This window comes from Zootoca vivipara, chromosome 12 (assembly GCF_965207765.1).
Source record: "Zootoca vivipara chromosome 12, rZooViv2.hap1.1, whole genome shotgun sequence".
In the NCBI taxonomy this organism is placed as follows: Eukaryota; Metazoa; Chordata; class Lepidosauria; order Squamata; family Lacertidae; genus Zootoca; species Zootoca vivipara.
This window is the reverse complement of record NC_142595.1, coordinates 32,386,034-32,409,248: the sequence shown is the minus strand read 5'-3', so window position 1 is coordinate 32,409,248 and position 23,215 is coordinate 32,386,034. Positions and strand designations below refer to the sequence as shown.

Genomic DNA, 23,215 nt, shown 5'->3' with positions numbered 1-23,215 from the left:
TTTCTCTAATTCCCTCTGACGCCATAAATTTCCATGATGTTTTCCAGACATTTCCCATCTTTCCATTTGAATGGGATTTCCCAAATCCATTTGGCATCATCTTCTCAGTGGCTGTTTCTGGTGTGCTGGCAAAAACTATCACAGTGATTCTGGCTTTCATGGCCACCAAGCCAGGATCCAGGATGAGGAAATGGGTGGGGAAGAGGCTAGCCAACTCCATTGTTATTTCCTGCTCCTTTATTCAAGCAACCATTTGTCTTATGTGGTTGGCATTTTCTCCCCCATTCCCAGATGTCGATAAGCACTCAACTTATGGAGAAATTGTTCTAGAATGCAATGAGGGTTCTGTAACTATGTTTTCCTGTGTCCTGGGTTACATGGGCTTTCTGGCTATTGCCAGTTTCACTGTGGCTTTCCTTGCCAGGAAGTTGCCTGACAGTTTCAATGAAGCCAAATTCATCACTTTCAGCATGTTGGTCTTTTGCAGTGTTTGGTTATCCTTTATTCCATCCTACCTGAGCACGAAGGGGAAGTACATGGTAGCTGTGGAGATCTTTTCTATCTTAGCCTCCAGTGCTGGGGTGCTGGGTTGCATCTTTTCTCCTAAATGTTACATCATTGTTTTAAGGCCTGAACTGAATGATAAGGAACAGATTATAAGACGAAAGTCTGTATAAATGTGTGGGTGTGTTTTGCTCTAGTCTGCATAAGCAATGGTTATTTGGTTATTTGGTTGTTTGGGTGTTTTTGAATTATTCTCTTGGTACATCTGTTGTATCTCAATTTTCTTTGGACCTCTCTATCTTTTAAACATATATACACACGCTCTCTCCGAAAAAACAAAACCCTTGCACTCTGTAACTAGATCTCCTTATTTATATACATGTGGCCATAAACCTGAATTATTTAGAGCAAGTCATCTTGCAAACCCTTAAAACAGGGGTCAGCAAACTTTTTCAGCAGGGGGCTGGTCCACTGTCCCTCAGACCTTGTGGGGGGCCGGACTATATTTTGGAAAAAAAAATGACCGAATTCCTATGCCCCACAAATAACCCAGAGATGCATTTTAAATAAAAGGACACATTCTACTCATGTAAAAACATGCTGATTCCCAGACCATCCGCGGGCCGGATTGAGAAGGCGACTGGGCCACATCCGGGCCCCGGGCCTTAGTTTGGGAAACCCTGCCTTAAAATCTAAAACACATCTTGATCAGAGTTGTGCAACTTACACTCTAAGAGTAAGGGCTTAGAGAATTTAGCCAAATAATGAATGTGAATGGCCTGGTTATATAGAAAAGATTTTGCCTGATGCCTAAAGATATATAATGATGGTAGCAGGTGAGCCTCCCTGGAGAGGGCACTGCACAAATAGGGAATAACCACAGAAATGGCCTGTTCTCGTGTTGCCACCCTCTGAACCTCTTGTGGAGCAGACACAGGAAGAAGCGCCTCAGATGATGAGCACATGGTCTGGGTCAGTACATTTGGGGAGAGGCAGTCCTTGTGAAATTGTGGTTCGGTGCAACTGAAGGCGTAATAGCTCAAAACCAGCACTTTTATTTGGCCTGGAAACCAATGTGCAGCCAGGGCAGTTGTGCCAGCTTTGGTGTTTTATGCTCAAACTTTCTTGCACTGGTGAGCAACCTGGCCACTGAATTCTACACCAGCTATAGTTTCCAAACCATATTCAGAGGCAGCCCCACATATAACACATTGCCGTGATCTCACCTAAAAGTTACCATCCAAGACCTCATTCAAGCAAAAGCATCCTTTGATATTCAACTAGGTGGAAGGAATGAGGAATTCTTCAGAAGTAACAAACAAGTTTCCTTCTGCTATTTCACAGAGGAACCCCAAACATGACTTTGTAATTATGTCCCTCTGTTATTACAGCAATGCCTATAATTAATTATGTTGCATGCTGAATCCTCTGTGGAATTTGAATAAGAAAGAAATTGAATGTTGTTATTTAGTCTATATACCCATTAGAATTTATAACTACTGCTAGGGAATATTGGCATTTATACTTCAGGGTTCTGGCCTATTTGAAAACTGAATGAACATTTAAATCAGCTGGCGACATTAAAATAAGGGATTTTCTGTGGATAGAATGTCATGTTTCTCAAGTGAAGATTTGCCTTCACACTCAGGATGGCGACTTTTGTTATGTTGCTGCTGGCACTGCTTCCTGAAATGACATGCAAGACTCACATTGTGAACTGTCATGTCCATGATCCACACCCTCCACTTCACAAGTATCAACAGTCAGGAGACCTCATTCTTGGTGGCATAGCTTCTCACAGCTTCATCGTTTCCAATGCATTAGACTTCACTAAAGAAACCCCTCAGGCATTGCCCGAAGAACTTGCGTAAGGAGTTGCTCTTTCTTTATCTCTTTCTGTTTTTCTTAACTTCTTCCTCTGAATACTGAAAGCTGTGGCATACTGATTTTCAACATAGAAAAGTATAAATAATGCAATTAAGGATATATTCTTGGTTCCCAATAACAAGATAATCGAACATAATAAAGATGAATTTCTTTTACTGACTAATATAAACTTGCATTGCCTAACTTTATATCTATTAATTTTGAAATCTGTTGTGGTTCATCTTACCGTGGAAATTAATCTCAGTGATATGATTTTGTCTTTTCTTCTCTTTTATATGTTCCAGAGTCTTAAAAATGTTTTTAAACACATAAAAGGGGGCGAATGGACTTATTATTATTATTTTTTAAAATAAAGCGAAATGATTTTGTATACTACCCTAGATTGCATCTACAATTATTTGATCACATACTTATATCCTATCCCTATCATCAGAGACTTTATTTTTTTAGTTGTCAAAAACTCCATTTTAGGTTAAATGTTGATTAATGAGCTGTATTGGTTTGCTAAGAATAACTACTTTCCTCTAAACAATCAATAGTGGAGAGAATCTAAGGTTTAAACAATAAATGTGCTTTCTCCAATATAGTTTCTCCAATAGGCAGGTTAACTGTGGAGGTGTGGGGCCCACAAACAAGGCTGGCTGCCAACGACAGAGGCAAAGAGACTTACTAAAAAAGAACACAAAACAATTTTGTGCCCCATCCTAGATTTCATCCACAAATGTAGTTTTATATACTGTACTATTTCATAATGCAAACAATGATGAGGGTACAATAATTGCAATTTTATAAAACGAGAGATACCTTTTTGATACAGACTGCAATTCTCATTTCAGTGTGGTGACTAAGAATGACCAGCACATCCTGGCCTTGGCATTTGCAGTGAAGGAGATCAATGACAACCCTCAGATCTTACCCAATACCACCTTGGGCTTCCACATATTTGACAGCTATTTCATTGCAAAAGGGACCTATCATGCTACAATGCTGCTAACGTCCAGCCCAGACAGATTAGTCCCCAACTACAAATGTGACATCCATCATCATTTGATAGCAGTCATTGGGGGACTGGACCCCCTAACCTCTCTTCATGCTGCAACCGTCTTGGATATCTATAAAATTCCACAGGTATACTTTATCCATCTCTGTGCTGAGCATCATGGATTTAAGGTTGTTGTTTTCCTTCCATGATTGCATTGCCTGCCATATTTCACTCTGTGGTTCAGAGGACAAAATATTTGAACTGGTGTGGTGAATAAGCTTAAATACCTAAGCTTAAATACCTCAACAAGACTCTTCTACAGGGGATGCGATTTTGAATTTATTCAATTTATTGATACAATTTGGGGGGGGCAAATAAATACTTTTTGGTTAATGTTGCAGGTTGTTTCCCATTCAGTCATGAATCTTTTGGGGGGAAATCTACAAAAGTCTCAGGGTTGTAAACATCATTGCCTCACGTATTTAGTCTGAGGAGATTGAAATGATGGTGATCCTCACCTTCCAATTTTCAGGGTTTTTTTTTGGGGGGGCGGTATCCTTAATTGGCTAGAGTAACACAAATGACTGCATAAATATTTCAGTATACCGCAACTATTTTCTGCATCTTGTATTAAGTAATGGAGCAACACGGCCTTTACTCTGTAATTCATGAGTCTGTGGTTTTTGTTTATTGTGCTGGTGTACATTTTATAATGTTGAATAAGAATGACTCACTATATCTTAAAATCATTCCTATTCTTTCTCTTTCTCTGCAATCCCTTTTAGCTCATATATGGTCCAGCTCCCTTCATGGAGGATAAAACTCCAGGCCTTTCCTTCTACCAAATGGTCCCACAGGAAGCCCTTCAGTATGAGGGGATTCTCTTCTTACTTCTGCATTTCAGGTGGACATGGGTTGGACTCCTTACTATGGATCTTGAGAATGGAGAAAGATTTGTGCAAACTGTGGTTCCAGTGTTTACTTCTAGTGGCATTTGTTTTGCCTTCATAGAGAGAGTTTCCAAATTATCTCTTGTCACTGATCTTAAAGACTTGTTCCAACAGGGTGCAAAAATATATGATAAAGTAATGAGTAGCAAAGCCAATGTGATAGTCCTCTATGGAGAATCTTATACAATGATATTTCTGAGATGGCTTCCATATTTATCTGAGCAAGAACATGTGAATATTAAACCAAAGGGTACAGTATGGATAATGACAGCCCAAGTGGAGCTGACTTCTCTCGTTTATCAAAGGACTTGGGATAAAGAAATAATCCATGGGGCTCTGTCCTTCGCAATTCACTCCAATGATATATCAGGATTTCAGCAATTTACTGCCAGCAGAAAACCTGCCACCTCAAAGGAAGATTATTTCATCAAGGACTTCTGGCAGCAAGCCTTTGCCTGCTCATTCCCAAGTGCAGGTGCAGAAGATGTGGCTGGGGATATCTGCACTGGAGATGAGAACGTAGGGACTCTTCCTGGGCCTTTCTTCGAAATGAACATGATTGGCCACAGCTACAGTATCTACATGGCTGTTTATGCCATGGCGCATGCTGTTCAGGACATGTTCTCATGGAGACTCAAATCAAGAATGTTAAAGGACCAAGGGCAGTTGTCATTTCAAAATCAACAGCCATGGAAGGTAATGAAGCCAATTTTCTCTTGCAGTAGTGCAAAATATCATGGGTGCTGAAATAGTCCATGGTTTGTTCAATAAATTATCTCCCTGAATTTTGTTTGCTTGCTTGTTCTTTTGTGGACTGTTGCCACTGAATATATTTGTTAGACTGATGCACATCTTTGTCTTCTCATTTCCTTTTTAAAAAAATCTAGTTCCATCATTTCCTCAGAGGTGTAATATTTAATAATAGTGTTGGAGATGAGGTTTCCTTTAATGAGAATGGGGAGTTGAAAGTTGGGTTGGATGTTATTAATTGGATTGTTTCCTTAAACCAATCCTTTCATAAAAGTAAAGTTGGGAGGATGAATCCCCAGACTTCTTCACATCATGTTTTCACCATCCATGACGATGCTATAACATGGCAAAGGCGGTTTAACAAGGTAGGGAGATTTCTAGTTTGAAATGAACCTTGATTTCTGTACAGTCTGTAAAGATCATTTCACTTGACCACAATGATTTTGTGATTTATGAATAATTCTTGAGCTGGTTAGGGAAATTACACTTCTTGAAGTTATTCACTGGGGCAGTGTTCTAGATTTTATTTATTGAGAAATTGTTGGATGAGCTAAATATATTCATACTTTGGTTTGAATATGTCAACTAATGATCATTTGTTGAGATCCAAAGTTAGTCATGCACATTGATTTCATTGAGTCAGCTGAGAGCACCACATCTTTCAATATCACTTAAGATCTTTTTCATTCGCAACATTCAGAATTCCACCAATAGGACCAAAGTATATATAACCTTTATTCATTTTATTTATGAAATAATCCTCAGCAATTGACTGAAACCAGCTCTGTGATAATGAAGGTAGTGAGAAAACCAGGTAGAATCACCTCTTTTGTTCTCCACCTTTTCATCAAATGGAGAACTTCTATTTCCTGCTTGCAGCTATCAAACCAGGACTTCACTCTTTAGCACTCTATCTCTACTACCTCACTAATGGCCAATAAAAAAGACATTATATGCATTTCTTTTTTTATTCTTTCCTCCTCAAGCAGTGAAACCCATTCGGAATTCTTCTCCTGTCCTCCAACTTCTGGTTGAAAAGGGAAATAAAATCAACCTCTTTCTATCTTTCTCTCCCTCTCACTCACAGACACGAACACAAGCTAGGGAAGGGATGATCTATGCCAGGGGTCAGCAAACTGTCCCTCAAACCTTGTGGGGGCCCAGACTATGAATGAATTCCTCTGCCCCACAAATAACCCAGATATGCAGGCCAGATTTAGAAGGCGATGGGGGGGGGAATCCAAACCCCAGGCCTTAGCTTGCCTACCCATGATCTATACAATTTGCAAAGTGCAACAATCATCTGAAGAACACATTGTTCTGATTTGCTTATGGTGGGCAGTCAAAAGCTTTCCGGTACCAGTTTTCCGGTAACAGGAGCCTCCTCTACTGGAACCATAAAGATTCGCAGCTCTATATTTTCCTTTGTTTCATGGATTAGGCAAGGCCTATTTCTCTATGCAGTGAGAGTTGCAGTCCTGGTTCAAGCAAGAAAATGAAGGAGGGGGAGCCATTTTGCTGCTACGATTGCACTCCCTGTCCAGAAGGGAAGGTTTCAGACCAGATAGGTAAGCAATATCACATACAGAAATAGGAAGCATATGGCCAGTAATTCAGAGGAATGAGAATAGGCATAAATATATGTGTACAATATGGTTACCATTTCACCACTGCTTATAAATGATGGGTCTGAAATGGAAGCTGTCAAAAGTAAGAATCTGGGATTCCACAAAGAAAATTCAGAGGCCAGTAATTCAGAGGGATGAGGATAAGCATACATATGCCACCGGTTTTGTTCTTTTCTTTTCTTTTTTAAAAAAAAGATTTTTGGGGGAGTTGTGATGGGCAAGTCTGTGTGATGCAGAGGGCCTTGTTGAAGATGCAAAAATCCAATGTGGTTTTCTTGGTGGAATCATTTGCCCTTGTGTCAAATGTTGGCTGGTCAGCCAATGGCTCCTTCCCTCAACTTCATCCCATGACCTCAGATGAGGAAAAAAGAGGGGTTGGTTTCACATTTCATCCTTGTATGAGTTTATGTGTTTATGAGCAATCTCCTCCTTCAAGTCTCATTCAAGACCACAAATCCAGTGTGGCTAATCAGTGGCGTTCCTAGCCTTCTGGCTGCCCGGAGGGGCAAACCAGATGGGACCCCGCCAGGGGGCGGGGCGTGCATCGCGCATCACGATGCATGTGCCGTGCACGATGCATGCGCTGTTTGCAGTGGCTACACAGTGGAGCCGCTGGCAAACCTCAGCCCCATATGGGGATGCTGCTGTCTGGGCTCCTCCGCTCACAGAGAAGCCCGGGCGACGGAATCCCCGTACGGGGCTGAGGTTTGCCAACGGCTCAGCTCTAGCACTGGGATCCTCCGCTCCGCTTGAGGAGCCCAGGCGGCAGCATCCCCGTATGAGGCTGAGGTTTGCTGGCGGCTCAGCTCTAGCGCTGGGATCGCGAGCGGAGGATCCAAGTGCTAGAGGTGAGCCACCAGCCTGGGAAACCTCAGCCCTGTACAGAGATGCTGCTGCCGTCGGTGGAGGTGGCCCCCAGAGCCCCCTGCAGAGTGGAGCCCGGGTCCCCCACCCCCCCATTGCTACACCCCTGTGGCTGATTCTATATCGGCTCAACAAAGGGAAGTTGGGATAGGCGTGGAAGATTATGGCCTCCTTGGTTCATATTCACATTCCCCTACCCTGTTTTCTCATAATAGGAGAACAAGGGGTTTGGCTTCTAGAACCTATGTTTATATAAAATACACAGTTGAATATAAAAATGTTACATTTCATGCGCGCACGCGCACACACATACACAAATTTTCCTTCTGACACGCTCTGGCTCCCAGCCTCTTGGGTTCTCACCCAGGGTCCAAACAAACTCTCAGCTCAACCACAAAAGTCTTGTAATTAAAGAGAGTTCCTGGAAACAGCGGACATCACCCTAGTCTCTTGTTTCTTATGGGGAGGCAAAATCAGGGTGGTACTTCCTCAGGCTGTCCACAGCTGAGTCCCATTCAGCTGCACACCAAGTTCTAGGAGCAGCAGGTTTGTTGAGTTCCCGAGGTGGTCCAAAGGGTGGGGAAAGGGCACCTCTTCACGCACAGCCCTTTTATTCTATTTTTATTTATTTATTTATTTAATGAATTTATATACCGCCCTATGCCCAGAGGTCTCTTTCTTTTTTATTTTTTAAAAACAAATTCAATACTGTTTTATATTTTTCATAAAGATCTCAAAGCGGTTTATAGCATATTAAATCAATAAAACATAAATAAAACAATCTGAAGAAAGTAAAATATAGAGTACTAGTGGTTTTCAGCCCGTTTAATAACGGGCGCTAGAATCCTGGGGTTCGGAGAAGCGCTTGCGCAGCGCTTCTCCGAACCCTGGGACCTGTCCTTGCTGTCGGTGGCAGGGGGACAGGAACAGAGGAGGAGAAAGCGCTGCTTTCTCCTCCTCCGTTCCTCTCCCGCAGCCGCCGACAGCAAGGAGACATCCCAGGGTTTGGAGAAGCGCTTGCGCAGCGCTTCTCCGAACCCTGGGACCTGTCATTGCTGTCGGCGGCAGGGGGACAGGAACGGAGGAGGAAAAAGCGCTGCTTTCTCCTCCTCCGTTCCTCTCCCGCAGCCGCCGTCAGCAAGGAGACCTCCCAGGGTTCGGAGAAGCGCTTGTGCAGCGCTTCTCCGAACCCTGGGACCTGTCATTGCTGTCGGCGGCAGGGGGACAGGAACGGAGGAGGAGAAAGCGCTGCTTCTCCGAACCCTGGGACCCGTCCTTGCTGTCGGCGGCAGGGGGACAGGAATGGAGGAGCGCTTTCTCCTTCCTTCCTCTCCCCCAGCCGCCGACAGGAAGGACGCGCGCACTCTCCCCCCTGCCTCCTCCAACCGCCGCTCCTCACGGGCCAGGGAGGGTTGTGAGGAGGCCTTCGCCGGCCTCCACCCTCGCTTCCCTGACGTGCCCTGCAGTGAGGCGGTGTCCGGCGGGAGCGGCGGTTGGAGGAGGCAGAGGGGGGGGAGAGTGCGCGCGGGCAGTCTCTGCTGTCCAATCCCTGTGTCTCTGGGGTACATGCGCAGTACCTCAGGGACACACGGGACAACTGGACGCAGGGACATCTTGGACATTATTATATAGGATACCGTGTTTCACACATTTTAAGATGTAGCCATAATATAAGCCATAGCAGGATTTCTAGGCAATTGCGCGATATAATTCATACCCTGAAAATAAGACATAGTGAAAGACCCTTTAGCAATAACCCCCCTCCCGCCAGCCAACTCCCCCCCTTAAAAATCTCCCCCCATTTTGCTGTCGCTCCACAGAAAAGCTTGTAAAAATGCACTGAAGAGCCGTAGCTGCTGGCTGCCGAAGCCCCGTGATTTCCCCTCCCCGTTTCTGAGAGCATTTTTTTAAAAATAAAAGGATTCAAAAATATATTTTTAGCCAAGCTAAAGCACAAAAAGTGGCATTTGCGGTGGGGAGGAGAGGAAGGCACGAAGAAGAAAAGAGGGGGCGATTAAAGACGCTGCCTCGTGAATGACCTCCGTGTGCGTGTCTCTCTCTCTCTCTCTCTCTCTCTCTCTCTCTCTCTCTCTCTCTCTCTCTCTCTCTCTCTCTCTCTCCTTCCTCTCTCTCTCTCTCCCTCTTCCTCTCTCTCTCTCCCCCTCTTCCTCTCTCTCTCTCTCTATCTCCCTCTCTCTCTCTCACACACACACAGCCCACCTCTCGCTTCCCCCCACCTTTCCCCCCTTCCATTCTAGGTGCCCAGCCATGAGTTGCCTGTTGATTTCCTCTTGATGGCCAAGACAGAGAGCGAGGCAGGCAAACAGAAATTAAAACTGCAGCTAACCGGTAGGAAAGTGCAGAGCTCTCGCAGACACGTGGGCGGTTTTTAAAAAACTGACATCCCCTCCCTTCTCGTTTTGCCGAGAGACACAGACAACTTGCATTCCTAGACTTCAAAGGTTATGCATATGAAAGAGATTAAGGAGACAGATAAAGACAACTTCCTATTATCACCTTGCCTTTTTCCTGAAAGGTAGAAACCTTATGGTAGCCATGAGATCCGGGCATCAAAGGAAAGAACTCAACAGCTATTTGGTAAAGCCAATTGTGATCTCAGGCAGCATCTGGCTAATCAGTCCTGAGAGAGAGAAACATGATTTCTAAATAGAGAAATAAACACAGCCAATTGTACAGCATCTGTAAAATTCATATAAAAAAATCATTTCCCTGTTATGATCCAGCCCCCAAATAAGACACACACACACACACACCCCGGAAATAAGCCATAGGCTTGTTTTCTTGAGAGAAAAAAATATAAGACGGTGTCTTAAAATGTGAGAAACACGGTACAGTCAAAGCAACATAAGAGAAAATTAAATATTATCTTAAATATTTCAAAACAAAACATTACAAAGGAGTTCATATTTAACACAGTAGGACTGAGTGAGTGTGAGCTCTGCCCGCTAGCCCAGGGCCTTGCAGGGTGCGGCCTTCACGCCTCACGCCTTCTTCACCCTTTGTTCTTTTCTCCTCCACCAGCTGCTGGAGGGACAGAGAGAGAGGTGTGACATGAGAAGACAGCACAATGTATTAGTTGAGAAGAAAGTTTACATTTTAATTCACCTTTGATTAAGTTTTATTTATTTTTAAATGGCATAAAGAGTAAAGCAAAACAAAAAACAGCATAACGCTTTAATGAAATGTCTTGAACATCCATGATAAAGTGCCTTGGCAGAGGAAAATCAGGACCTGGTGTAACATTGTCCATGGTAAAGAACTACATTTGAGGTTTTCTTGTATATATTCAGAAATGCCCAAATCCCATAGATAAATAATTGCTTGGAGTCTGTTGGAATAACAGGACTACATAAATTTTAATCTATGCAAGATTAGCATGGATTGTATTGTTTGGGACACCAATATCAACCTCATAACTCTTTGCTTCTTCTTCAGATATGAATGACTGTTTTAAATGTCCAGATGAATATTATCCCAACAAAAAACAGGATTTATGTATTCTGAAGGAAGTAAGCTTCTTGTCTTATGAAGAACCATTGGGGATCAGTTTAGCTTGTTTTTCTCTTTCCTCTTCAGTCATCACAGCTCTGGTGCTAGGGGCGTTTCTGAAGCACCACAACACTCCCATTGTCAAAGCCAACAACCGGGATCTCACCTACATGCTCCTCCTCTCCCTCCTGCTCTGCTTCCTTTGTGCATTGCTATTCATTGGACAGCCTCAGAAGGTGACATGTCTTCTGCGACAAACTGTTTTTGGCATCATCTTCTCAGTGGCTGTTTCTTGTGTGCTGGCAAAAACTATCACAGTGATTCTGGCTTTCATGGCCACCAAGCCAGTATCCAGGATGAGGAAATGGGTGGGGAAGAGGCTGGCCAACTCCATTGTCATTTCCTGCTCCTTTATTCAAGCAACCATTTGTCTTATGTGGTTGACATTTTCTCCCCCTTTCCCAGATGTCGATAAGCACTCAACTTATGGAGAAATTGTTCTAGAATGCAATGAGGGTTCTGTAACTATGTTTTACTGTGTCCTGGGTTACATGGGCTTTCTGGCTATTGCCAGTTTCACTGTGGCTTTCCTTGCCAGGAAGTTGCCTGATAGTTTCAATGAAGCCAAGTTCATCACTTTCAGCATGTTGGTCTTTTGCAGTGTTTGGTTATCCTTTATTCCATCCTACCTGAGCACAAAGGGGAAGTACATGGTAGCTGTGGAGATCTTTTCTATCTTAGCCTCCAGTGCTGGGGTGCTGGGTTGCATCTTTTCTCCTAAATGTTACATCATTGTTTTAAGGCCAGAGCTGAACGATAAGGAACAGCTTATAAGACGAAAGTCTGGATGAATATGTGGGTGTTTTCAGTGGCGGAGGAAGATGAGTGTGGCAGGAGCGCACCACCCCCGGCAGCGCAATCTCGGTGGGGTGCCATCATGGCTGCCCTGCCTGCCATGGGCGCTACATTCCTGCAGGTGGTGGGCCACGCCCTCAGGATGCGTGTCACACACCTAGGGGTGGCACACCATTACCCCAGGATGTGCGCCAGCCCTCCCCCGCCTGCTCTCTGCCCCCTGGTGCCAGAGCATGAAGCTCCGCCACTGGGTGTGTTTTGCTCTAGTCTGCACAACCAATGGATAGTTGGTTGTTTGGGTGTTTATAAATTACACTCTTGGTACATCCGTTCTATCTCAATTTTCTTTGAACCTCTTTTAAACATATATACACACTCTTTCTCCATATATATATATATTATCGCTTGTACTCTGTAGGCGGATCTCCTTATTTGTATAAATGTCATAAACCTGAAGAGCAAGTCATCTTGCAACCTATGAACACATCTTCTGCAGAGTTGTACAACTTATACTGTAAGAGTAAGAGGTTAGAGAATTTTTCCAAATAATGAATGTGCATGACCTATTACAAAGTAAGCATGTTATAAAGACCAAAGGCCTGGTTATATAGGAAATATTTTGCCTGGTGCCTAAAATATATAATGACGGTATCAGGTGAGCCTCCCTGGGGACAGTACTCCACAAACAGGGGCTTTTCTCCACTTCAGAAAAGGCCTGTTCTCATGTTGCCACCCTCTTGACCTCTTGTTGACCAGGCACAGGAAAAAGGGCCTTAGGTGATGAGCACACGGTCTGGGTCAGTTCATTTGGGGAGAGGCAGTCCTTGTGACATTGTGGTCCTAAGCAATTGTGCCAGGATTGGTTTTATATGCTCAAATTTTCTTGCACCGGTGAGCAACCTGGCTACTGAATTCTGCACCAGCCGTAGGTTCCAAAGCATCTTTAGAGGCAGCCCCACGTATAACACATTGCCATAATCTAACCTACAAGTTACCAGAGCATAGACAGAAGGTCTCAAATTCATAGAGTAAGTGATGTGTAATCCCCTGGTGGTACACACTAAGGCAAACACTGTTACTTGCTGGGTTGTCAACTCTCATGGCTCCAGAGCACTGGTGGAATCCTCATTAACTTGTGCATGGTGCCCAGTGCCAAATCCCTGAACTGTTCCAACTGAAACAGAGAGGGCACTTCATTGTACAACCTTCAGCAATTGCTTAAATGTCACCTATATGCCCTGGCTTTCAACACTTGATATGACAATTTCTATTACCCCCATATTTATCAAATGCTAAGTTTAAATACTACTTCAATTGTAGTAAACCACCCCTGGGACCTTAGAATGAAGGACAGAAAATAAATTATGGTAATAACAGGAACAAGCAAAACCCTTCAAATGTTGCTGGAATAGGCAACCTTCTGCGGACCCTGGATCAGTCCCTCTCTTTCTTCCCAAAGGCTAAGGGGTTCCTGCTCTGGCATTCAGAAGCAAGAGAAGAAACAAGTGGCAAAGGAGGGATTTGAGGCTACAGATTGAAAGGACTCAGCAGCAGGGTTGCTGTCCAGGGGCATTGCTAGCCGCTTTGACACCTGGGACGTCAAACGCGGCAGCACCCCCAGAGGCGTGGGCGTGACGCCTGTTGCTGACCCGCTGCGTTTGACGCCCCATGCACTCTCCCTGGGGCGCGGAGAGCGCAGGGAGAGCATGCATCGGCCGAGGGAGTAAGCGGCTTCCTCCCTCGGCCGATGTGCACTATCGATGGAGTCGAGGGGCGGGCCAGCGGCCCCGACTGACACCCCTCCAGGGCGTTGCCCAGGGCCCTCACCCGGGGCTTGCTGCCGCCCCCGCCCTCTCTTGCTCCACCCCTGTTGCTGCCAATTAGGCTTTGCTATTCTAAAAGTAAAGGACTCACTCTGCCCTCCAAATTCATTAATGAACCCTCCCACCACATTTCTGCCACATCCCCTCTTTAGAAAGTGTCCCCCTCCCACAACCTGCAGTATGTGCTAGTAAGTTGCCTTTAAATCTTCAGCATAGTGCTCCTACCATAATACATGCTTAGGTGTTCATTGACTCCAAACTATGATGTTGTTTATGTCTGAAACCTTGCTGGCTTCCTCATCCAAGCCAAAGCATCCTTTGACCCTCAACTAGGTGGATGCCAAGGGGAATCTTCAGATGTAAGAAACAAGTTTCCTTCTGCAATTACACATAGGAATCCTAAACTTGAATTGTAATTATTTCGCTCTGTCATTACAGCAATTAGTTACATTGCATGATGTGCAATTGGCAATTTGAACAGGAAAAAAGAAAGAAAGTAGGTATTTAGTCAATATACTCATTTGAATTTATAACTACTGCCAGGCATTAGTGATATTTATACCAGGGTTTTGGCCTATTTAAAAACTGAATGAACATTTAAATCAGTCATTGCAACTGGTGAGAATGAAATAAGGGAGTTTTTTGGTGGAAAGAATGTCATGTTTCTCAAGTGAAGATTTGCCTTCACACTCAGGATGGCAACTTTTGTTATGTTGCTGCTGGCACTGCTTCCTGAAATGACATGCAAGACTCACATTGTGAAGTGTCATGTCCAGGATCCACACCCTCCACTTCACAAGTATCACCGGTCAGGAGACCTCATCCTTGGTGGCATAGCTTCTCACAGCTTCATCATATCCAGTGCATTCGACTTCACTAAAGAACCCCCACAGGCATTGCCCGAAGAGCTTGTGTAAGGAGTTGCTCTTTCTTTTTCTCTTTCTGTTTTTCTTAGTTTATTTCACTGAATACTGAAAGTTGACGCATATTGATTCTGAACAGAAAAAATATAAATAATGCAATTAAGGATTTTCCGGGTTCTACATAGCAGGATAATACATCATAATAAAAATAAATTTCTTTTCACTGACATATAAGCTTGCAGAGCCTAGGTTCATATCTATTAATTTTGAAATCTGTTGTAGTCCATCTTTCCATGGAAATGAATATGAGTGATATGTGATGTATTTTGTTTTCTTCTCTGTATATGTACCAGAGTTTTAAAAATGTTGTTAATACATATTTGATCGCATACTGACATCCTTTCCCTATCATTGGAGACTTTTTTTTTAAGTTGGCAGTAACTAGGTACTGCTCCAAGTGAGAAGGCGCTGCTCTGGCTCACCAGAAGTGGCTTAGTCATGCTGGCCACATGACCCGGAAGCTGTCTGTGGACAAACACCAGCTCCCTCAGCCAGTAAAGCAGATGAGCACCGCAACCCCAAAGCATAGCTGCCAAGTTTTCGCTTTTCTCGCGAGGAAGCCTATTCAGCATAAGGAAAAATCCCTGTAAAAAAGGGATAACTTGGCAGCTATGCCCCAGAGTCGTTCGCGACTGGACCTAATGTTCAGGGTTCCCTTTACCTTTACCTTTAACTCCTTTGTTAAATGCTGATTTATGACCCGTAATGGTTTGCTAACAAGAACTACTTTCCCCTAAAAAATTTATTATATAGTGGGGAGAATCACAGCTTTAAACAATGAATGTGCTCTCTCCAGTACAGTTACATTCTGCACTAGGTTGGTTGACTGAAGAGGTTAATTGCCCACACAAATACGTACATACTAAAATAATTACATTAAAAAAGCCAAGGAATTTTGTACACCATCCTAGATTCCTTCCACGAATGTTCCCCCCCCCAAAAAAAATACCGTACTATTTCATAATGCAAAAAATGATGAGGGTACAGTAATTGTAATTTTTTAAAACGAGAGATACCTTTCCGATACAGACTGCAATTCTCATTTCAGCGTGGTGACTAAGAATTACCAGCACGTCCTGGCCTTGGCATTTGCAGTGAAGGAGATCAATGACAACCCTCAGATCTTACCCAATACCACCTTGGGCTTCCACATATTTGACAGCTATTTCATTGCAAAAGGGACCTATCATGCTACAATGCTGCTAACGTCCAGCCCAGACAGATTGGTCCCCAACTACAAATGTGACATCCATCATCATTTGATAGCAGTCATTGGGGGACTGGACCCCCTAACCTCTCTTCATGCTGCAACCGTCTTGGATATCTATAAAATTCCACAGGTATACTTTATCCATCTCTGTGCTGAGCACCATGGATTTAAGGTTGTTGTTTTCCTTCCATGATTGCATTGCCTGCCATATTTCACTCTGTGGTTCAGAGGACAAAATATTTGAACTGATGTGGTGAATAAGCTTAAATACCTCAGCAAGACTCTTCTACAGGGGATGTGATTTTGAATGTATTCAATTTATTGATACAATTTGGGGTGGGGGAACCAAATAAATACTTTTTGGTTAGTGATGCAGTTTGTTTCCCATTCAGTCACCAATCTTTTGGGAAAAAATGTGCAAAAGTCTGAAGGTTGTAAACATCATTGCCTCACATATTTAGTCTGGGGAGATTGTAATGATGGGGATGGTGTGGTCCTCACCTTCCAATTTTCAGGGTTTTTTTTTGGGGGGGGGGTATCCTTAATTGGCTAGAGTAACGTCAATGACTGCATAAGTATTTCAGTATACCATAACCATTTTCTGCATCTTGTATTAAGTAATGGAGCAACAGGCCCTTAATCTGTAATTCATGAGTCTGTAGTTTTTGTTTATTGTGCTGGTGTACATTTTATAATGTTGAAGAAAAATGATTCACTAAATCTTAAAATCATTCCTATTCTTTCTCTTTCTCTGCAATACCTTTTAGCTCATATATGGTCCAGCTCCCATCATTGAGGATAAAACTCCAGGCCTTTCCTTCTACCAAATGGTTCCACGGGAAGCCCTTCAGTATGAGGGGATTCTCTCCTTACTTCTGCATTTCAGGTGGACATGGGTTGGACTCCTTACTATGGATCTTGAGAACGGAGAAAGATTTGTGGAAACCGTGGTTCCAATGTTTTCTTCTTGTGGCATTTGTTTTGCCTTTATAGAAAGAATCTCCAAGTTATCTCTTGTCAATGATCTTAAAGACTTGTTCCAACAATGTGCAAAAATAAATGATAAAGTAATGAGTAGCAAAGCCAATGTGATGATCTTTTATGGAGAATCTTATACAATGATATTTCTGAGATGGTTTCCATATTTATCTGAGCAAGAACATGTTAATATTAAACCAAAGGGTACAGTATGGATAATGACAGCCCAAGTGGAGCTGACTTCTCTCGTTTATCAAAGGACTTGGGATAAAGAAATAATCCATGGGGCTCTGTCTTTCGCAATTCACTCCAATGATATATCGGGATTTCAGCAATTTACTGCCAGCAGAAAACCTGCCACATCAAAAGAAGATTATTTCATCAAGGACTTCTGGCAGCAAGCCTTTGCCTGCTCATTCCCGAGTGCAGGTGCAGATGATGTGGCTGGGGATATCTGCACTGGAGATGAGAACGTAGGGACTCTTCCTGGGCCTTTCTTCGAAATGAACATGATTGGCCACAGCTACAGTGTCTACATGGCTGTTTATTCCATGGCACATGCTGTTCAGGACATGTTCTCATGGAGACTCAAATCAAGAATGTTAAAGGACCAAGGGCAGTTGTCATTTCAAAATCAACAGCCATGGAAGGTAATGAAGCCAATTTTCTCTTGCAGTAGTGCCCCATATCATGGGTGCTGAAATAGTCCATGGTTTGTTCACTAAATTATCTCCCTGATTTTTGTTTGCTTGCTTGTTCTTGTGTGTGACCGTTGCCACTGAATATATTTGTAAGACTGATGCACATACTCTTCTCATTTCCTTTTTAAAATAAAGTTCCACCATTTCCTCAGAAATGTCTTATTTAATAATAGTGCTGGAGAGGAGGTTTCCTTTAACCAGAATGGGGAGTTGAAAGTTGGGTTGGATGTTATTAATTGGATTGTTTCCTTAAATCAATCCTTTCGTAAAATTAAAGTTGGGAGGATGGATCCCCAGACTTCTTCACATCAAGTTTTCACCATTCATGAGGATGCTATAGCATGGCAAAGGCGGTTTAACAAGGTAGGCAGACTTCCAGTTTGGAAAGAACATTGACTTCCGTACTGTTTGTAAAGATCGTTTCACTTGACCATAATAATTTTGTGATGTAGGAAGAACTCTTGAGCTGGTTAGGGAAATTACATTTCATGAATTTATTCACTGGGGCAGTGTTCTAGATTTTATCTATTGAGAAATTATTGGATGAGCTAAATATATCCATCTTTTGCTTGGAATATATGTCAAATTATGGTCATTGGTTGAGATCCAAAGTTAGTCATGCACATTGATTTCACTGAGCCAGCTGAGAGCACCACATCTTTGAATATCACTTAAGATCGTTTTCATTCGCAATATTCCGAATTCCAATAGGACCAAAGTATATGTAACCTTTATTCGTTTTATTTATGAAATAATCTTCCGCAATGTGGCTGAAACCAGCTCTGTGAAAATGAAGGTAGTGAGAACACCAGGCAGAATCACCTCCTTTGTTCTCCACCTTTTCATCAAGTGGAGAACTTCTATTTCCTGCTTGCCTCTATCAAACCATTACTTCACTCTTCAGCACACTATCTCTACTACCTCACTAATGGCCAATAAAAAAGGCATTATAAGCATTTGTTTTTACTTCTTTCCCCCTCAAACAAGGAAACCCATTCAGAATTCTTCTCCTGTTCTCCAACTTTTGGTTGAAAAGGGAAATAAAATCCTAATGTCTCAACAAATGAAACTGATTTGCAAAAATGTTACGAGAGACATTGCACATATTTTTGTAAACCAAGAAAATCTTTAATAAAAAAGAGAAATAAAATTGATCTCCCTCTCCCTCATAGCTGTCAACTTTTGGATTTGAAAATAAGGGATCAGCAGCCTCACCTGTCCCGGGGACAGTCTACAATATATCTAAAATCCAGGATAGCAGTGGGAAACGGCACTGGAATAAGGGAATTTCCAGCAAAAGAAGGGAAGGTTGACAGCTGTGGCTTGGAAAAAGGGAGTTTCCCACAAAAAAAAGGGAAAGTTGACAGCTATGTTCTCCTTCTCCCCTCCCCTTCTCCCTCCCTCCCTCCCTTCTCTCTCACAAACACAAACACAAGCTAGGGAAAGGATGATCTATGCAAATTTGCAAAGAGCAGCAATCATCTGAAGAACACATTGTTCTGATTTGCTTATGGTGGGCAGTCAAAAGCCTGCCATGGAACTGCTTTTTTCCTGTTGTGCCTTTGAGGTTTCTCCTGCTTTAACTTCTAAGGGAGTAAAAGGAATGGACAATTACTATGCCTGTCATATTTTAAGACCTTTCCTTTCTTTAAGTGTCTTCCCTCCAGGTTGGAATTTGCTGTTAGTGGTTTTTATGACCGGATGTTGGACATGAACCTCTAGAAAACATCTCAGTTACAGAAAATGTATTAATATGATTGTGGGTGACAGGAGAAAGCCTGAACCATCCTTGGTGATTGGGGAGGGAGTTGGATTCTTGTCAAGTCTCTGCCCAGTTTTCCGGTAACAGGAGCCTCCTCTACTGGAACCATAAAGATTCGCAGCTCTATGTTTTCCTTTGTTTCATGGATTAGGCAAGGCCTATTTCTCTATGCAGTGAGAGTTGCAGTCCTGGTTCAAGCAAGAAAATGAAGGAGGGGGAGCCATTTTGCTGCTACGATTGCACTCCCTGTCCAGAAGGGAAGGTTTCAGACCAGATGGGTAAGCAATATCACATACAGAAATAGGAAGCAGATGGCCAGTAATTCAGAGGGATGGGTATAAGCATAAATATATGCATGCAATATGCTTACAAGTTTTATTCTTTAAAAAAAAAGATTTTTGGGGGGGTGGAGAATGGCAAGTCTGAGTGATGCAGAGGGCCTTGTTGAAGATGCAAAAATCCAATATGGTTTTCTTGGTGGAATCACTTGCCCTCGTGTTGAATGTGAGCTTCATCCCGTGACCTCAGAACAGGTGAAAACAGGGGTTGGTTTCACCTGTCATCCTTGTATGAGTTTCTGTGTGTATGAGCAATCTCCTCCTTCAAGTCTCATTCAAGACCACAAATGCAGTTTGGCTAATTGTTTATCAGCTCAACAGTAGGGAAGTTGTGATAGGCTTGGAAGATTATGGCCTTTTTGTTTCATATTCACCTTCCCCACTCCTGTTTTTTTTTTGTAATGAAGAAGTGCCCTTTCCCCACCCTTTGGATCACGTGGGAAACTCAACAAACCTGCTGCTCCTTGAACTGGGTGTGCAACTGAATGGGACACAGCTGTGGGCAGCCTTAGGAAGTACCATTCCTCTTCTGCCTGCCCATATGAAACAAGAGACTAGAGTGGTGCCCGCTGTTTCCAGGAACTCTTTTTATTGTAAGACTTGTGTTTGAGCTCAGATTTGGTTTGGACCCTAGGTGAGAACCCAAAGGCTGGGAGGCAGAGCATGCCAGAAGGAAAATGTTTGTGTGTGTATATGTAAATGTAACATTTTTATATGCAACTGTGTAATTTATATAAACATAGTTTCCAGAAACCAAATCCCTTATTCTCCTATTCACAGCCCTTTTATTTTATTTTATTTTATTTATTTATTTATTATTTATTTATTTATTTATACCCAGCCCATCTGGCCGGGTTCCCCCAGGCACTCTGGGCGGCCTCCAACAAAATATCAAAATACAGAAATCCATCAAACATTAAAAGCTTCTCTAAATAGGGCCGCCTTAAGATGCCTTCTAAAGGTCTGGTAGTTGTTGTTCTCTTTGACCTCTGGTGGGAGGGCATTCCACAGGGTGGGTGCCACTACCAAGAAGGCCCTCTGCCTGGTTCCCTGTAACTTGGCTTCTCGTAGCGAGGGAACCGCCAGAAGGCCCTCGGTGCTGGACCTCAGTGTCTGGGCAGAACGATGGGGGAGGAGACACTCCTTCAGGTATACTGGACCGAGGCTGTTTAGGGCTTTAAAGGTCAGCACCAACACTTTGAACTGTGCTCGGAAACATACTGGGAGCCAATATAGGTCTCTCAGGACCGGTGTTATGTGGTCTCGGCGGCCGCTCCCAGTCACCAGTCTAGCTGCCGCATTCTGGGTTATTTGTAGTTTCCAGGTCACCTTCAAAGGTAGTCCCACGTAGAGCACATTGCGGTAGTCCACGCGAGAGATAACTAGAGCATGCACCACTCTGGCGAGACCGCGGGCAGGTAGGGTATTATTTTATTTATTTATTTATTTATTTAATGAGTTTTTATACTGCCCAATACCCGGAGGTCTCTTTATTTTTATTTTTTATTTCCCTACCACTTTATATTATTAAGAAAAATCTCAAAGCGGTTTACAGGATACTAAATCAATAAAAGATAAATAAAACAATCTGAAGAAAGTCAAATATAGAATACACAATCAAAGAAACAGAAAACTAAAATATTATCTTAAAGATTTCAAAACAAAACATTACAAAGGAGCTCAACTACAGAAAACATATTTAACATAGCAGGGCTGGGTGAGTGTGAGCTCCCCTGCTAGGCCAGGGACTTGCAGGGTGCGGCCTTCATGCCTCATGCCTTCTTCACCCTTTGTTCTTTTCTCCTCCTCCAACTGCTGGAGGGACACAGAGAGAGAGGTGTGACATGAGAAGAGATTAAGTTTTATTTATTTTTAAAGGGCATAAAGAGTACAGTAAAAGAGAAAGCAGCATAACGCTTTAATGAAATGTTTTTAACATCCATGATAAGCTGCCATGGCAGAGGAAAATCAGGACCTGGGATAACATTGTCCAGGGAAAAGCACTACATTTGAGGTTTTTTTGTATATATTCAAAAATGACCAATTCTCATAGGAAAATCATTGCTTGGGATGACTGGATTACATAAACTTTAATCTATGCCAGATTAGCATTTATTTTATTGTTTGGCACACCAATATAAACCTCATAACTTATTGCTTCTTCTTCAGATATGAATGACTGTTTTAAATGTCCAGATGAATATTATCCCAACAAAAAACAGGATTTATGTATTCTGAAAGAAATAAGCTTCTTGTCTTATGAAGAACCTTTGGGGATCAGTTTAGCCTGTTTTTCTCTTTCCTCTTCAACCATCACAGCTCTGGTGCTAGGGACGTTTCTGAAGCACCACAACACCCCCATTGTCAAAGCCAACAACCGGGATCTCACCTACATGCTCCTCCTCTCCCTCCTGCTCTGCTTCCTTTGTGCATTGCTATTCATTGGACAGCCTCAGAAGGTGACATGTCTTCTGCGACAAACTGTTTTTGGCATCATCTTCTCAGTGGCTATTTCTTGTGTGCTGGCAAAAACTATCACAGTGATTCTGGCTTTCATGGCCACCAAGCCAGGATCCAGGATGAGGAAATGGGTGGGGAAGAGGCTGGCCAACTCCATTGTCATTTCCTGCTCCTTTATTCAAGCAACCATTTGTCTTATGTGGTTGACATTTTCTCCCCCTTTCCCAGATGTCGATAAGCACTCAACTCATGGTGAAATTGTTCTAGAATGCAATGAGGGTTCTGTAACTATGTTTTCCTGTGTCCTGGGTTACATGGGCTTTCTGGCTATTGCCAGTTTCACTGTGGCTTTCCTTGCCAGGAAGTTGCCTGACAGTTTCAATGAAGCCAAATTCATCACTTTCAGCATGTTGGTCTTTTGCAGTGTTTGGTTATCCTTTATTCCATCCTACCTGAGCACAAAGGGGAAGTACATGGTAGCTGTGGAGATCTTTTCTATCTTAGCCTCCAGTGCTGGGGTGCTGGGGTGCATCTTTCCCCCTAAATGTTATATCATTGTTTTCAGGCCTGAACTGAATGATAAGGAACAGCTTATAAGACAAAAGGCTGGATGAATGTGTGGGTGTGTTTTGCTCTAGTCTGCACAACCAATGGATATTTGGTTGTTTGGGTGTTTATGAATTATTCTCTTGGTACATCTGTTCTATCACAGTTTTCTTTGGACGTCTCTATGTTTTAAACATGTATACTCTCTCTCTCTTCTTAAAAAAAAAAAAAATAAACCCTTGCACTCTGTAACCAGATCTCCTTATTTATATACATGTGGCCATAAACCTGAATTATTTAGAGCAAGTCATCTTGGAAACCCTTAAAATATAAACACATCTTGATCAGAGTTGTGCAACTTATACTCTAAGAGTAAGGGCTTAGGGAATTTAGCCAAATAATGAATGTGCATGGCTTGGTTATATAGGAAAGATTTTGCCTGGTGCCTAAAGATATACCGTATAATGATGGTAGCAGGTGAGCCTCCCTGGAGAGGGCACTCCACAAATAGGGAATCATGACAGAAAAGGCCTGTTCTCGCTTT

At 42.8% G+C, this 23,215-nt stretch overlaps 3 protein-coding genes across 3 annotated transcripts; all 3 read left to right on the top strand.

The window, feature by feature from the left end:
* The first annotated feature begins 2,153 nt into the window (after positions 1–2,153).
* On the top strand, positions 2,154–11,926 carry LOC118095094 (vomeronasal type-2 receptor 26-like). Its single transcript, XM_035136063.2, has 6 exons — positions 2,154–2,371; positions 3,228–3,519; positions 4,159–5,019; positions 5,211–5,438; positions 6,515–6,641; positions 11,022–11,926. The coding sequence occupies exons 1-6, from the start codon at positions 2,154–2,156 to the stop codon at positions 11,924–11,926; spliced, it is 2,631 nt and encodes an 876-aa protein (XP_034991954.2).
* Positions 11,927–14,448: 2,522 nt separating this feature from the next.
* LOC118095095 (vomeronasal type-2 receptor 26-like) lies at positions 14,449–18,504 on the top strand. Its single transcript, XM_088654699.1, has 4 exons — positions 14,449–14,666; positions 15,725–16,016; positions 16,654–17,514; positions 18,346–18,504. The coding sequence occupies exons 1-4, from the start codon at positions 14,449–14,451 to the stop codon at positions 18,502–18,504; spliced, it is 1,530 nt and encodes a 509-aa protein (XP_088510825.1).
* A 986-nt stretch (positions 18,505–19,490) lies between these two features.
* On the top strand, positions 19,491–22,739 carry LOC148683956 (vomeronasal type-2 receptor 26-like). The gene is made up of 2 exons (XM_088655304.1): positions 19,491–19,605; positions 21,835–22,739. The coding sequence occupies exons 1-2, from the start codon at positions 19,533–19,535 to the stop codon at positions 22,737–22,739; spliced, it is 978 nt and encodes a 325-aa protein (XP_088511430.1). The 5' UTR covers positions 19,491–19,532.
* The last annotated feature ends 476 nt before the right edge of the window (positions 22,740–23,215 follow it).